At 50.2% G+C, this 16161-nt stretch overlaps 1 protein-coding gene across 1 annotated transcript; it reads left to right on the forward strand.

The window, feature by feature from the left end:
• Window positions 1-4924: 4924 nt before the first annotated feature.
• On the forward strand, window positions 4925-8459 carry KBTBD13 (kelch repeat and BTB domain containing 13). The gene has a single exon (XM_065940993.1). The coding sequence runs from the start codon at window positions 4987-4989 to the stop codon at window positions 6361-6363; it is 1377 nt and encodes a 458-aa protein (XP_065797065.1). The 5' UTR covers window positions 4925-4986; the 3' UTR covers window positions 6364-8459.
• Window positions 8460-16161: the final 7702 nt, after the last annotated feature.

Raw genomic sequence — 16161 nt, forward strand, 5'->3', positions numbered from 1 at the left:
GAGATGATCCTTAATCCCCTCTGGTTCAGAGATTATTTGAACTGGTTGCCAGCTGGTTGCTCAGGCCCTTAGCTATGACTGCTAAGTGCTCAAAGTCTGCCCCTCCTATGAGGTTTGGGAGGAAAACAGTTGCCCACCTCACAGCTGCAACCACTCCCATTCTCCATCCTCAGCCTCTTCATCTGTGGGCTGCTTGTCCAGCACCCAGAAGTGCCCACTTGGACCAGAAAGACCCTTGGAATCTTCATTTACTGTCAAACCATGGAATAAGCTGGGCCTCAGCTCATCATCTTTTTTTTTAAGAATATTACTCTCGCATGTTTTTTCTCACACATCACTATATTCTCAAACACTACCAGCAGTTCCAAAATCTATCCAGAAATACAGTCAAGGGACTTCCCTGGTGGTCCAGTGGTTAAGACCCTGCACTGCCACTGCTGGAGGCACACGTTCGATCACTGATTGAGGAACTAGAGTGTGACATCTCGTGGCCAAAACAAAACAACAAAACAAAACAAAACAACAAAACAAAACAACCAAAAATACAGTCAAATAATTATGGAAATTTGATACAGGAAATATGAAGTTCTGGATCAGACCTATCAGGTTGAAATATAAAAATAAGAACATTTTCCACCTATGTCATTCCCTGGAGGGTAGAATTTACTGAATAGGAATAGTCACTATTTGTGATGCAACTACCATCACCAAATCATTAACCTATCTTGGGGATTTTGTAAAAATCTATGAACAATGTTGAACTAAAAGGACTCTTTTAGTTAAAGGATTTGAAATACACATGTTTGGAATTCCTGTCAATGAGAAAGCATCACTGATTTTCAGATGGCCTTCTTGGTCTATTTTTCAAAGACCCCAAAACTCATTCAGAACTCCCAGAACTGCAATATAATTAAATATCTATTAGACTAAACCAATATGTTAATAATCTCCTATAATTATTCACAATACACGTTCTGCTTTTATCCATCTGTTCCTTATTATCATCCCAGGAGATGGTTATCTCACCCATTTCATAGTGGAAGAGTTACAGAGACACTTCATCTTTAAAATAGGGATAATATTAAGTATTAGATGAGATAACATGAGAATGTTCCACCCAGAGCTTGGCCCATAGCCCCAAACAGTAAATGATAGTTTCCTGAACTCACCCAGACACAAATAGCTCACACTTCTTACCCAACTACCAAGAAGTCAAAACTGTTTAATGACCAGAAGTTTGGGCACTTTAGGTCAAGAGAGAGGTGATTCTACTAGAACCAGTATCCCACCCCTCCTTATCACCACCTCCCCACCTTTGAGGCTCTTATAAGGGGCCCTCAGGCACTCAAAATGCAGAGGATGTGGCTCCTCACCGAGCAATGGGCTCGACAGATGCTCAATAGGTATCTCCAGAGTGGGTGAGTCCCATCTAGACAGGTCTGGACAGGTAGGACTAGGTCTTGCCACCCACCCCACCCCTAGAAGCCATTCCACATATAAAGCTAACATTTTTGGGTCCCTTTGAGATGTCACTGCATTCCCTGGAGGCACGATATGATAACCTCTTCTGTGATTTTTCAATTATAAAGTCTGATGTGAAAACTGAACAAAACCTTAGAAGTCAGATATAAGCTCCACTTCACAAAGAACCGAGGCCTGGACAACTTGGGTAGCTTTCGCAAGTCAGAGATAATACCCGCATCAAAACCCAGCAGGAATCCTGACTCCTAGTACAGTGAGCTTCTTCAGGTACAGGCAAGCCCATCACCACCCTGTGTGCAGAGACATCACTATGGGTGGCAAAGGCCAGGAGTCACTCATCAGGCAGGAAGGCCATGAGGTCACAATTGGAAACGACTTCAGTCTCATAGGGTTCAACCCCTTCATTTACGGCGGAGGATGAAAGGGAACTGCCCAGCACAGGAGGAGCTGAGCCCAGTCCTCCACCAGCCTGCAGGGTCTCCTGGGTCAGGGATTGTGTCTCCTCCACCAGCCTGGGGACTCCTCCTCAGGTTAGGGCCCGGTCACTGCAGAGAAAGAGACGAACGAGGCAGGGTGCGCTCTGGAAAAGCTCAGAGTCTGACACAGAGCCCCATTCCTTGCTCCCACCCCCAACCTCACAGAACAGAGAGGGAGGCTGGTGTGGGGTCGCGCAGGGCCTGGGAATTCCGTGGGCTGTCCACAGCCATGACAGCTCCTTGTCCTCTCCAAGTCCCAGAGGGACATTTGTCCGGGTGGAGGAAACTCTCACCAGCTGCAGAAATCACCCCACTGGGGCCTTGGGCGCAGAGCCAGAGTGCAGAGCCTGGATCTAGTCTCAGAATCAAGACCCCCCACCTTGGCTGACCTCCTCCTCACTTCCCCTCCTGGCTGTAAGGGTGGGAGTTGGGTGTGTGCGCTAGTGCCCAACTCACTGAACCAGGGCTGGACTTATGGACAAACGAGGCTTGGGGGCAAACTTCAGCCTGGAGGGGCTTGTGCTCTCAGGGGAGGTGCAAGCAGGGGTTCTGCCTGTCTGCCAGTTACTAGGTGCCAGGAATCAGCTTTTGGGGAGGGAACTGTGGTCCCCTGGGGCTCACCCCCTTCCCTACCCGCCCCTTTGTTTGAGCCTGGCGGGAGGCAGCTGTTACCCTTCCCAAAGACAAGGCTAATGCAGGTGAGGAGGGGCAGTCGGGCGGGGGCCTGGAGTCAAGTGGACGGGGTTCCAACCATCCCACATCTTCAATCATAACCAAGGAAAGGCCCATTCCATCTCCAGGCCTCCCTTTCCTCATCCATGAAATGGGAACAGAGACATTCTTCCTGTCCTTGGGGCCACCAGCGAGGTCAGAGTCAGGCCTGGGCACTGTAGAGCCCGCTTTCCTCCAAGAGGGGGACTGTCGTGTCTATAGCCAACATCTAGCCTCAGGGAAGGAGAAAAGCGAGGGCCTGGTACAGTATCCACGAGACTTTGGCCCACCCCTTCTATCTCCTCCTCCTCTTCCTGTCAGGTCTCTGGGGCAGAGAGTCTTGGCTATTTCTGGCTGCTGCCTCCAGGCTTCAGGCTTCCCAGGCTCACGCAAGTGGTCCCCACACCCTGGCCCTGCTTTGATGGGGTGAACTGGACTGAGAGTTCCCTGGCAAGAAAGGCACACTCGTGCTGGATCTACAGATTGATACGTGAGGATCTATGCATGCATGTGTCTTGGGGGGAGGGAAGCTCCCCAGCTCCCCTCCCAAGTACAGCTTTATCACTGTGAGCCACTGAGCCACTCCATCCCCCTGAAGACCTGCAGCTGAAAATCTCCTGAGGGGAAGATACATCCTACACAGGGCTGGGCCTCAGTTAACCCACCTGTAGCACAAAGTAGCAGAGAAGTTAACCACTAAGCTCCCTCCAGCTGACATTTTAGAACCCAGAGTCTTAGCTGGTAATCCAGGAAAGTTCCAGGCAAGATGGATAGCAGGAGGCCTGGAGCTCTCTGCTACCAGCTACACAACTCTGGGCAATTCCCTTTCTGAGGTTTCCCTGGTGGCTCGGGTGGTAAAGAATCTGCCTGCAATGTAGGAGACCCGGGTTGGATCCCTGGGTCAGGAAGATCCCTTTCAGAAGGAAATGGCAACCCACTCCAGTATTCTTGCCTGGAGAATTTCAAGAACAAAGGAGCTTGGTGGGCTATAGTCCAGGCTGTTGCAAAGGGCCGGACACCACTCAGCAACTAACACTTTCACTTTCATACTGTAAATGAAGGGGTTGAATCATAGGAGACGGAAATCCCTTCCAACTATCACCTCCTGGCACAAAGTGACTGCCCAGCATTTGTAGCACAGAGAGGAAAGAGAGCACAATGGTCAGGGATGTAGGCTCTGGGATCAGACTGGCTGCCCTCCAGTCCTGGCTGTGCTGCTCTCTGGCCATGTCACCTCGGCCAGGTGAGCAAACCTCTTGATGACTCTGTCTCATCTATGAGTTTAATAATATTTGACTCATGCATGCTATAAGCAATAAATGGATAACATCTATCAACTGAGGGAAAATGACAGTATCTGCTCATCAGATTGTTGTAAGGATTATAGAAATTAAAGTGCTCACAAAAAGGCCTGCAGTGCAGTTTAAGGCTTCACTTAAGCAGGAGAAGCCTGTCTCCTTCCCATCCACAGGCATAGAGTCTCCTTAGCAGCACCACTTTCCCCCAAGATCTGAGCTATCCAGCAATGGATGAGTAGGGAGTACCAAGTGGGGAATAATATCAGCTTCCCATTCCCATCCCAAGTCAGAGACTACTTCCACACTCAAGGGACTTACTGAACGTTCACCTGTTACTCATCCATTTTACAGAGCAGGAAATCCAGGTTCAAAGAGAAACTGGACTAGCCAGATTCAGGGGCAGAGGCCCAAGGCAAAGGAAAATCTGCCCTGAACTCCAGCCTGGTCCTGGACAGACTTTACCTCTGTCTGTCCCTCTGGCGCCCAAGTACCCCTGCCCCACCAACTAAGGCATAAGCCAGGTATTAACCTCGTCCTTGCATTTTCCCAGCTGAATGACCTTGAAAAGCCATATAAGTTCTCCGACCTTCATTCTGAACACTTTAGATATTGTCCAAATACCGTGCAACAGGTGTTAATTATTGGCCCCATTTTGAGGAAGCAGGGGGTCAGAGTTAGGGTATCTGCACAAGGGCTTACAGCTGATTTAGTGCAGGTTAAATGGGATATCTTTGTAAACTGTCCTCACAGTGCCCTAAGGCCCGTAGGTGCCCACTATATGGTCACTATTATTATTATTATTTATCACACGGAAGTGAGTGGCCGCGCAGGTGTCCAAATGCCCTCCGGGCCCTCGGCCATCCAGCCCGCTGGCCACCACATCACATGAGCCCTACTATCTTTAGCCAGGGAGATATTTATATCCCCCGAGGGAAGTTTCTGTCGCTGCGGGGGAGCCCCAGTGTGGGTGGCCGCTGCGTCCAGGCCCCCGGAGGCGGCCTCTGCCCCTCAAGCCCGCCATGCCGCAGGGCCCAGAGACCCCGGTGCAAGTGTGGGTGGGCAGCCAACTCTTCCAGGCAGACCGGGCCCTGCTAGTGGAGCACTGCGGCTTCTTCAGCGGCCTCTTCCGCTCGGGCATGCGGGAGGCGCGCGCCGCCGAGGTGCACCTGGGCGCGCTGAGCCCCGACGGCTTCCGCACCACGCTGCGGGTGCTGCGCGGAGAGCGTCCAGCGCTGGCGGCTGCCGACGAGCTGCTGCAGGCCGTGGAGTGCGCCGCCTTCCTGCAGGCGCCGGCGCTGGCGCGCTTCCTAGAGCACAGCCTCACGTCGGAGAACTGCGCGCTGCTGTGCGACGCGGCCGCAGCCTTCGGCCTGCACGACGTCTTCCACAGCGCAGCGCTCTTCATCCGCGACGGCGCCCACGAGCTGGCGGCCGAGCTGGCGCTGCCCGAGGCCCGCACCTACGTGGCGGCGCTGCGGCCCAGCAGCTACGTGGCCGTGAGCACACATGCGCCGGCGCCCGGCTTCCTGGAGGACCCTTCGCGCACCATGTGTTACCTGGATGAGGAGGAGGACACCTGGCGCACGCTGGCCGCGCTGCCCCTGGAGGCCAGCACGCTCCTGGCCGGCGTGGCCACGCTGGGCAACAAGCTGTACATTGTGGGGGGTGTGCGGGGCCCCAACAAGGAGGTGGTGGACCTGGGCTTCTGCTACGACCCCGACGGCGGAACGTGGCGCGAGTTCCCGAGCCCCCACCAGCCGCGCTACGACACGGCACTGGCCGGCTTCGAGGGCCACCTCTATGCCATCGGGGGTGAGTTCCAGAGGACAGCCATGAGCTCGGTGGAGCGCTACGACCCGGCCTCGGGCTGCTGGAGCTTCATGGCCGACTTGCCGCAGCCAGCTGCCGGGGTGCCCTGCGCACACGCCCGCGGCCGCCTCTTCGTGTGCCTGTGGCAGCCGGCAGACACGACGGCCGTGGTGGAGTACACTGTGCGGGCTGATGAGTGGCTGCCTGTGGCCGAGCTGCGGCGCCCGCAGAGCTACGGCCACTGCATGGTGGCCCACCGCGACAGCCTCTACGTGGTGCGTAACGGACCTAAGGATGACTTCCTGCACTGCGCCATCGACTGCCTCAACCTAGCCACGGGCCAGTGGACAGCGCTGCCCGGTCAGTTCGTCAACAGCAAAGGCGCGCTCTTCACTGCCGTGGTGCGCGGCGACACCGTCTATACGGTCAACCGCGTGTTCACCCTGCTCTATGCCATCGAGGGCGGCTCCTGGCGGCTACTTAGGGAGAAGGCCGGCTTCCCACGGCCCGGTTCCTTGCAGACCTTTCTCCTGAGGCTGCCTCCCGGTGCCCGGGGGCCTGTGGCCTCGACAACCCCAGAACTGTGATCCTTAGGCTGGACTTTTGGACTTAGATGCCCAGAGTCTTCTGTGAGCTATGGCTGAGTCTATGAGACTGACCTTAGGAGCGGCTGGGAACTTCAGGCCCTGGTTGAGATGTCCAGGGTCTTGTGACTTCTGGTTGTGTGAAGGTATCCAAGAATCTCAGGAAGTGTAGACTGGGGATCTCAACCCTCAAATTACTTGGGCTCTCTTGAGAGCTGGTGGGTCACAATGTCAGTGGAAGGGATGGGGGATAGGATTTCAATAATCCAGGCTTGTGTGTGAAAGGGCCAGTAATTGAGGACCGGCTGGGAGTGGGTTAAGTGATGTTAATGAAACTGCCAGTCAAGTAAGAATTAGGCACCTACTGTGTGCTCACCACAGCACTGGGCCTAATGTGACTGTAGTTACCAGACAGGGGTTCAAAAGCTTAGAGTCTAGCCCAGGACAACAGAGGGTTTACATGCACTTGTCTTGATCCACAGAGGGCTGAAGTCAACTTACAAAAACAAACAAGAAACAAACCCTGCAATATAATAAAACAAAGTACTGAAGAAATCAGGACAAAAGGAAAATAGGGAGAGGGAAAATATGTTATTCCAGGCAGGAGGATAGTAAACAAACTGTATTAAGACAGACAGGATAATTGGCTGCTAAAGGGGGAGATTCAAAAGAGGAGAGACAGGGAAAGTTGGGCAGATGGGAAGAGTCTGTGAGCCCTGCCTTTGAGGCAGAGCAGCTATAGATGGAGGCCTCTGGGGAGGCATCGAGGCTGGCCTGGCCTGTGGAGAGGGAAACTGAGCGGCCCCTGGAGTGAGACCTGTGAAGGAGAAAGAGATCCTCACACCATTTAATGGGATGTGGGCCCACAGGGGAGAACCCAGTCAGAAGTCTCTTACCCACTGCCTTTTTTGTCATCACCCCAGGGGCAGTGGACTGTTAATTTTCATGACTTCAGGTTACTCAAAGTATGAGACCAATTTAGAGCAGGTCTGATGGTGGCTCTGCTGGTAAAGAATCTGCCTGCCAATGCAGGACACATGGGTTTGATCCCTGGGTCGGGAAGATCCCCTGGAGAAGGAAATGGCAACCCACTCCAGTATTCTTGCCTGGGAAATCCCATGGACAGAGGAGCCTGGTGAGCTACAGTCTATAGGGTTGCAGAGAGTCAGATAGGACTTAGTAACTAAACAAACAGCCTCCATTGATGCCATTCCCTGGACCTGGAATGACTTTCGCTCTGTTGCCTCTGTAGCTACCTCCTCCGTGCAGGGTTGGCTATTCCCAACCTTGACTGCCTGCATTGCTCATTGGACCCCTGGCCGACATCATTGTCCATGTGTGTATGTGCACATTCGTGCAACTGTGCACACATGCAGATAGCAAGAACAGAGATCTTATCGTGCTGTCAGCTGAGCTGGGGCACTTTCCTACCTGCAGAATAAAATGATGAGGTCCTACAAATGAACCTATCTATGAAACCGAAGCAGGCTCACAGACATAGAGAACAGGCTTGGGGTTGCCACGGAAGAGGAGGGCTTGGGAGGGAAGGATTGAAAGTCTGGGTTTAGTAGATACAAACTATTATATACAAAATGGATAAGCAACAAGGTCCTACTTATGTATAGCACAGAGAATTATATTCAATATCCTGTGATAAACCATAATGGAAAAGAATAAGAAAAAATATATGTATATACGGACAGATATATATGAGTCACTTTGCTGTACACCAGAAATTAACACAATATTGTAAATACTTCAATAAAAAAAATTTTTTTTAAAGAAAGAAAAACATGAGTTCCTAAAAGACCCCGGGCTGTAGTGACCACTAGTTAGGGGCCTGGTGCTGACCTCTGGTGTTAGGACTCTTATCTCCCCTTTAGCATACCCCTACCCTGGTCTCTGGTCAGATGCCCAGCTCAGTCGTCTGGCTGCTCCATGCCCCTGGGCAGACTTCTTTGAGTGGTCCTAAATGGTCTCCATCCTCCAAGATGCAAGGCCTGTGGGAGATCCTGGCCTCATCACAAATGGCGAGTACCGCATCAGCCAGGCACCTCCTGGGCATGGAGCCTCGTGTCTGGGCTGCCCCCTTGCTGCCTTTCCCCTGAACTGTGTCCCAAACCCTGGAGAATGCCGACCTAGAAGCCTGGGACCTTTCAGGCCTGGATTAACCTAATCTGATGAGTCACAATAATAAATCCTGATTTGTACATCCTGTGAATGATGTGCAGAGTACTTTCTCATCTGTCTTCCCACTCTAGCCCTGCCTCAGCCTGAGAGTTGTCTTCCCACTCTAGCCCTGTCTCAGCCTGAGAGTTGGGTACCTTCTCCCAACTGATGCGACATATGACGTTCAGTGACCAAGTGGTTGGCCCATGCCACAGAGCCCCTCACTTTTTTGTTCTATCAAAGTGTAATTTTATTCACATGTCAAAGATTTATCTAACTCATTAATAAGGGAACCAAAAAAATAGACTGGTTCAGTGGTCCATTTGGGAGACAAGAGGTCTGTATATTTTGTTGGAAAAGATACACCAAAATAAGTTTGCTAAGGTAGAGGTGAAGCTGGTTAATATCTTATAGAGAATAATACCATAAATTTTGCGGCTCTCTACTGGGCTAAATTCCTTTTCATATTCACGTACATGCACGTACATACTTGTATACGCAGCTACAAGTTAGCATATAACTCTACAAAGTCAGGACCCTCATCAATAGTAAATTTTGGGGACTTTCCCGGTGGCCCAGTGGTTAAGAATCTGCCTTGCAGTGCTGGGGACACAGGTTTGATCCCTGGTCAGGGAACTTGGGTCCCACATGCTGCAGAGCAACAAAACCTGCACTGCAACGGAAAATCCCATGTGACACAACTAAGACCTGATGCAGCCAAATAAACAGTTTTTAAAAATAGTAAATTGTAGAACAAAGGTACAGTCCCTTGCCAAGTCACTTCAGTCATGTCTGACTCTTTGCATCCCTATGGACCATACGTCGCCTTCCAGGCTCCTCTGTCCTTGGGATTCTCTGGGCAAGAATACCAGAGTGGATTACCATGCCCTCCTCCAGAGGATCTTTCCAACCCAGGGAGAATTAAATAACTCTGAGTGCTTCAACCCTGCCCCAGAGTGACACTGAAAGGACACACAGTCCTCCTTTTGCCTATTTCCAAGTTACGGGTAATTTTTCTTAAAGAGCAGAACACTCTCCTCCTTGCTCACTCCTCCTGACCGGTGCTGAACACACTTCCGGTCTCCAGACCCACCAGCTCCTCGGCTCTCTCAGCCCACAGACCTTCATCAGCTTCTGCAGCTGACCACACGAACCAGCCCAGACCGGCCTGCTGGCTCCAGGGTTCACTTGTCCGTTGGTCCAGAGCAGCCCTTACTGAGATGCCTTTTGTGTGTAATAATAACACAGTATTCACAGAGAGTTTTCCCACAGTAGACTTATTTAAGCTTTGCAAGAATTTTAAGTGGTAGGCAGCTGGGCAACATCCACACTCCCTTCTTAAAGATAAAGTTAAAAAAAAAAACCAAACAAAACAAACACCTAAAGGTCACAGTGACTAGAAGAGGCCTGAGTAGGGAGTAGCAGATCCTGGCTTTGAACCCAGGGCCATGTGCTGTCTTCTGTTGCTGCATCCCCTCCCTGTTCTGCTGACATACTGGGATGGACAGAGGGGTTCTGCCAGTCTCAATTACACTCCCCTCCCTGTTACCCTTCTCGCTGCACCTCTTCTCTGGGGGTTCATCTGCCCCCCTGGACTCAGCCCTTTCTAACTCCTGAGATAAGAAAATTAACTGTCCTGGGTTCCCTTGCCTTAGGATCTAGCTGGGAAGTGAATGACTCCCTTCAAAAGAGTGTTAATTAATTAATTAACAAAAGGGTGTTAATGACTGATGAAGACCCGGGGTGTCGGGGGGTTGGGGGGGGGGTCATTGACACATTGACAGATACTCCCTCAGTGTGGGGGGTTTTAATAACCCAGCCCACCTCCTCTTCTGGCCTCACAGATAGGCTCCATCATTACTTCCTACAGCCTGCCGCCCATAGCAAAGATGGTTACCCTGTCTGGTTTGCAGAAAGAGGAAGTCTGGGAGGAGATGGGGATCCTGAAAGAACTTCGGCTTTCACGCAAAGTCACACAGTCAGTAAAGTGGAAGAGCAAGGGCCTGTGACCAGGATTTGGGATTCTCAACCTCTCATGCCCTGGCATCCAGACTGTGTGTAGGTGTCGGGGGAGCAGGCCAGGTGCAGGAAGGCAAGTTACAGAGATATGAGGGGTTACTGAGCCCAGAAGGCTGAGTCTGAAATCTCTCTGTGCCTGGCCAGAGGGACACCCTAAGAAGTTAGTCCTTCCAGAGAGATTTACACACACACACACACACACACACACACACACAGAGCTCAATGCAGTAAGGTGCATTTCCCTGAACCTCCACGAGAGCCCTGCAGCCCCACTCTCTGGAGCTCTCTCCAATCTTCTGTAAACTTTCTCCTTGACCCTAACGCTGGATGCCCTACACCCCAGGCGTTCCTCTCCCTGGGAATTTTTCTGGTTTGCTTACACTGCCTGCCTGACAGAGGCAGGAGGACACACCAGCCCTTCCCACACTCCATCCAGGGCTTCCCTGCTGGCCACTCCAGTGTGCTCACATGGGCAGAGCTATCCTGATGACCCACCAGCCATAAACTGTTGCTTCTCTGCTTAGACCCTTGGGTGTGTCTCATCTCTCTTGAGTGAGAGCCAAATCCGTTCCAGATCCCCTGTCCCATTTCCTCCCGATTTCATCTACTGAAGTTGAGCTCCATGAGGACAGAGATTCGTGTCTGTTTGTTCACTGCTGTATCACCAGGACAGTGAATAGAACATAGTAGGGGCTTAATAAATATTGATATTGAATGAATGAATGGTACTCAATGGATATCAAAATAATAAATGAATCTATCACATGATCAATCAATCAAAGAGAAAACCCATAGAGAGAGGCTGTCAGATTTCAGAGGAGAGGGGTATCATTTCTGGCAGGGGGTAGCGTGGGCTGGTGACCAGGGGAGACCTTCATGATGAGGTGATGCGCTGTGGGGTGCACAGTACACCGTGGGAAGAATGGGATCCGAAAACGGCAGCAGAACCGAGGCTCGTGGAGGGGCGGCGACGGGAACTGAAGTGCTAATCATCCCGTGAAGAATTGCTCCTCTTGGCAGTGGAATACACACAGGGCTGGTCTGTTTATTTTCCTTTGGCCCCAAGCAGCTGGGCCTCTTTTTCATCCTAATTGCTTTGATTCAAGTTGCTGTCACTTCCCAGGAACAGTGGCAAGTTAACTGTGCTGGTGGGAGACACAGCTATAGGCAGACAGGCTACGTCTGAGCAGGCCCATTGTGGGCGTGGGATGCAGGACCCCGATGGAGGGGTTCTCATGGGTCTCCTCCCAGCAATGTCCCTGCAACCCTCAAGATTCTGCCCGGCTGGAATGGGGATTCTCTCTCTGGCATCTTAGCAATTAGCAGAAGGTAAAGAGGTCTTTCTGTCAGGTCGCAGGGTCTGGGAACAGAGAGGAAAGGGAAGTTGGCAAAAGCAGAGCAAATAGCTTGTGTGGAGACACACAGCAACGCAGTGGACCACTGTGAGCTAAAACCCACGTCTCTAGAATCGTCTTCCCGTCACACCATGCTGCATCTCTTGTGTTGCCTTCTAGAACACCCATGAGGGAGGTCTCCAAAATGACCCATCTGGTCTGCCCTCCCTGATTCCAGACCTCCATCCTCACTTTTCCAGGAAATATAACCCTCTTGTGTCACATTATTTTAGCACGCTGCCTTACTCAGCAGATAGAGACAAAGGGCTTGGTCTGTAATGGTGGTATCTGAGCACCTGGGCCCTTCACATCACACTCACGCACACACGATTTTGACAACTCTAAGGGTGGCCTTAGGACAGTGGCCCACTACACTTTTTCTCTCTAGTAACATATTCTCATTCTAACTGGGCCCTTCTGTGGATCGTCCTAGCTCGATAGTCCTGATTAGCAGAGGAAATTTCAGGGGCTCAAAGAGGGAGTGAGCATTGGGCTGGAGTGAGACAAGGGGCTGAGGCTCTACAGAGGGCCAGCTCTGCCCGGAGCAGACAGCTGGTTTCAAGGTCTAGGCCCAGCTCTGCTTTCTGACCACGGTAAAGTTCCTTAACATTTCTGATATTAAGATGTCTCAACTTTAAACAGGGAGGATAATTCCTTCCCTGGAGGGTGGTTATAAGAGTGGAATGAGGACCTAGAAGCCAGCACAGGTTATGCTCACCATCCATGTTCCTTTCTCCTCCCTCCCCTTCTCCACTGAGACCCTTTCTGTGAGGCAGGCAGGGGTGGGATGAACACAGCCCTGTGGTCTGGGCATTTATCCCTCGGTGAGGAGGCTGCATGGCAGCGTGGGTAAGCATCGGCTTCAGCATCAGTGGAGCTGGGTTCACATTCCAGCTCCATTGCCTGCCAGCTGAGTCATCCGGTGCAAGCTCCATCTGTTTATAAAAAGTCGAGGATAATGAGGCTCATTGTACCCAGAGTTGTTGTGCAAGTAGATCCCGTGAAGCACCTGTATCTCTCCCAGGAGGGAGGGAGGTTGGAGTCTGGGTGCGAAGAGCCTTGAACACCAGGCTGAGATCGTGGGTCTCATTCTGTAGGAAGAGGGAGCCACAGCATGTGTTTGGGGTGATGAATATGGAAAATGGATGCCATGCTTCTCAAATTCCAAGAGCAAGCCCCTCAGCTGTCCCACCTGCCCTCAGAGCCACTCTCCCCTCTCCTGTCTCTTGCCCTGGGAGGGTGTCCTTTGTGTTATATTATTGGCTCCCTTGACTCTGACTCCAGTGGGGACAGCAGCAGAAGGTGAGGGGCAGGGGGGAGCAGGAGTCTGGGGACTTCACTGCCAGCTCCCTCCCTGCCCGGCTGCCTCGCACCTACTTCTTTCCTCCACGGACCAGAGTCACAGCTCCTGTCAGGTGGCCCTTCCCTGGCAGCCCTGGCAGCCTCTTGGTTGTGGTGGCCACCTCTCCCCTCCCCCTGCAGGCCTGGGAATGGCGAGAGCCCCACTGGCGCTAGCCCTGCACCAGCCCCATAGCAGTAACCTCTGTCCTTGGTAAACAGCCTCTTCACTCAAGTCTCCTCTAGTGACCTGATTTGACTTGCCATCTCTTTCCTGCCAAGATACAGGCCCTGTCCCCTCTGGCACTCGTTGCTCTGGGCATTGGCCATCAAGTGCCTTGGTTTGCAACAGCAAAAGATACAGGCTTACCTTGTGCTGTCCTGCTTGGCTTTATCGTGCTTTGCTGATGTTGCATTTTTTTACAAATTGAAGGTCTGTGGCAACCCTGCACTGAGCAAGTGTTGCTGCCATTTTTATTTCTTTTTTTTAGTTTAGTTTATTGATTTATATTTTGGCTGTGGTGGGTCTTTGTTGCTACGCCCAGGCTTTCTCTAGATGCAGTGCATGGGCTTCTTGTTGCAGTGGCTTCTTTTGTTGCAGATCACAGGCCCTAGGCGCACAGGCTTCAGTAGTTGCAGCACTCAGACTCAGTAGTTGCAGCTCGCAGGTTCTAGAGCAATGGCTCAGTAGCTGTGGTCCATGGGCTTAGTGGCGTGTGGAATCTCCCCGGACCAGGGATCAAACCAGTGTCCCCTGCTCTGCAGGCAGATTCTCAACCACTAGACCACCAGGGAAGCCCTGGCACCATTTTTCCAACAAGCACTTGCTCACTTTGTCTCTCTGTCCCATTTTGGTAATTTTGCAGTATTTCAAACATTTTCATTGTTACTGTATTTGCTATGGTGATCAGATGTTACTCTTGTAATTGTTTGGGGGTGCCTTGAGCTGCACCCATAAAAGACGGTGAACTTAATGAATTGTTGAAATGACAAGAAAATATTTAGACTGTTACATAGACCTAGTTGGTAATGCAATGGCAGGGTTTGAGAGGACTGACTTCAGTTTTGAAAGATGTTCTGTTGTGGGTGAAATGCTGTCAAAGAGCTCTGCATACAACAGACAAATCATTCACGAAAGGCAAACTTCATTGTTGTATTACTTTAAGAAATTTGGCCAGGCTACCTAACATTCAGCCACCACCACCCTGATCAATCAGCAGCCGTCAACATGAAACAAGACCCCAGAAAAAAGATTATGACTCACTGAAGGCTTAGAAGATGGTTAGCATTTTTCAGCAGTAAAATATTTTAAAATTAAGGTTGCTGTGCTGTTTTTTTTTTTTTCAATGAGCCAATGGATGTTGGCGATTTGGTCTCTGGTTCCTCTGCCTTTTCTAAATCCAGCTTGAACATCTGGAAATTCACGGCTCACGTACTGTTGAAGCCTGGCTTGGAGGATTTTGAGCATTACTTTGCTAGTATGTAAGATGAGTGCATTTGTGCAATAGTTTGAATATTCTTTGGCATTATCTTTCTTTGGAATTGGAATGAAAACTGACCTTTTCCAGTTCTGTGGCCACTGCTGGGCTTTCCAAATTTGCTGGCATATTGAGTGCAGCACTTTCACAGCATCATCTTTTAGAGTTTGAAAGAGTTCAAATGGAATTCCATCACCTCCACTAGCTTTTTTCATAGTGATGCTTCCTAAGGTCCACTTGACTTTGCATTTCAGGATATCTGGCTCTAGGTGAGTGATCACACCATTGTGATTATCTGGGTCGTGAAGATCTTTTTTGTATAGATCTCCTGTGTATTCTTGCCACCTCTTCTTAATATCTTCTGCTTCTGTTAGGTTCATACCATTTCTGTCATTTATTGTGCCCATCTTGGCATGAAATATTCCCTTGGTATCTCTCATTTTCTTGAAGAGATCTCTAGTCTTTCCAATTCTATTGTTTTCCTCTATTTATTTACATTGATCACTGAGGAAGGCTTTCTTATCTCTCCTTACCATTCTTTGGAATTCTGCATTCCAATGGGTATATCTTTCCTTCTCTCCTTTGCCTTTAGCTTTATTCTGCTTTATTTATTTATTTAAAACTTCTGCTTTATTGTCTATGCCAAAGCCTTTGACGGTACAGATCACAACAAACTGTGGAAAATTCTTCAAGAGATGGGAATACCAGACCACCTGACCTTCCTCCTGAGAAATCTGTATGCAGGTCAAGAAGCAATAGTTAGAACTGGACATGGAACAACAGAATGGTTCCAAATCGGGAAAGGAGTATGTCAAGGCTGTATATTGTCACCCTGCTTATTTAACTTATATGCAGAGTACATGAGAAATGCCAGGCTGGATGAAGCACAAGCTGGAATCAAGATTGCTGGGAGAAATATCAATAACCTCAGACATGCAGATGACACCACCCTTATGGCAGAAACCAAAGAAGAACTAAAGAGCCTTTTGATGAATGAAAGAGGAGAGTGAAAAAGTTGGCTTAAAACTCAACATTCAAAAAACGAAGATCATGGCATCTGGTCTCATCACTTCATGGCAAATAGATGGGGAAACAATGGAAACAGTGAGACAGTTTATTTTGGGGGGCTCCAAAATCACTGCAGATGGTGATTGCAGCCATGAAATTAAAAGACTCTTGCTCCTTGGAAGGAAAGCTATGATAACCTAGACAGCATGTTAAAAAGCAGAGACATTACTTTGTCAACAAAGGTCCATCTAGCCAAAGCTATGGTTTTTCCAGTAGTCATGTATGAATGTGAGAGCTGGACTATAAAGAAAGCCGAGCACCGAAGAATTGATGCTTTTGAACTGTGGTGTTAGAGAAGACTCTTGAGAGTCCCTTGGACTGCAAGGAGATCCAAC

Source organism: Muntiacus reevesi, chromosome 7 (assembly GCF_963930625.1).
Source record: "Muntiacus reevesi chromosome 7, mMunRee1.1, whole genome shotgun sequence".
Taxonomy (NCBI): domain Eukaryota; kingdom Metazoa; phylum Chordata; class Mammalia; order Artiodactyla; family Cervidae; genus Muntiacus; species Muntiacus reevesi.

Coding starts and splice junctions, on each gene's coding strand:
- KBTBD13 (XM_065940993.1), top strand. CDS start 4,987: ATGCCGCAGGGCCCAGAGACCCCGGTGCAAGTGTGGGTGGGCAGCCAA.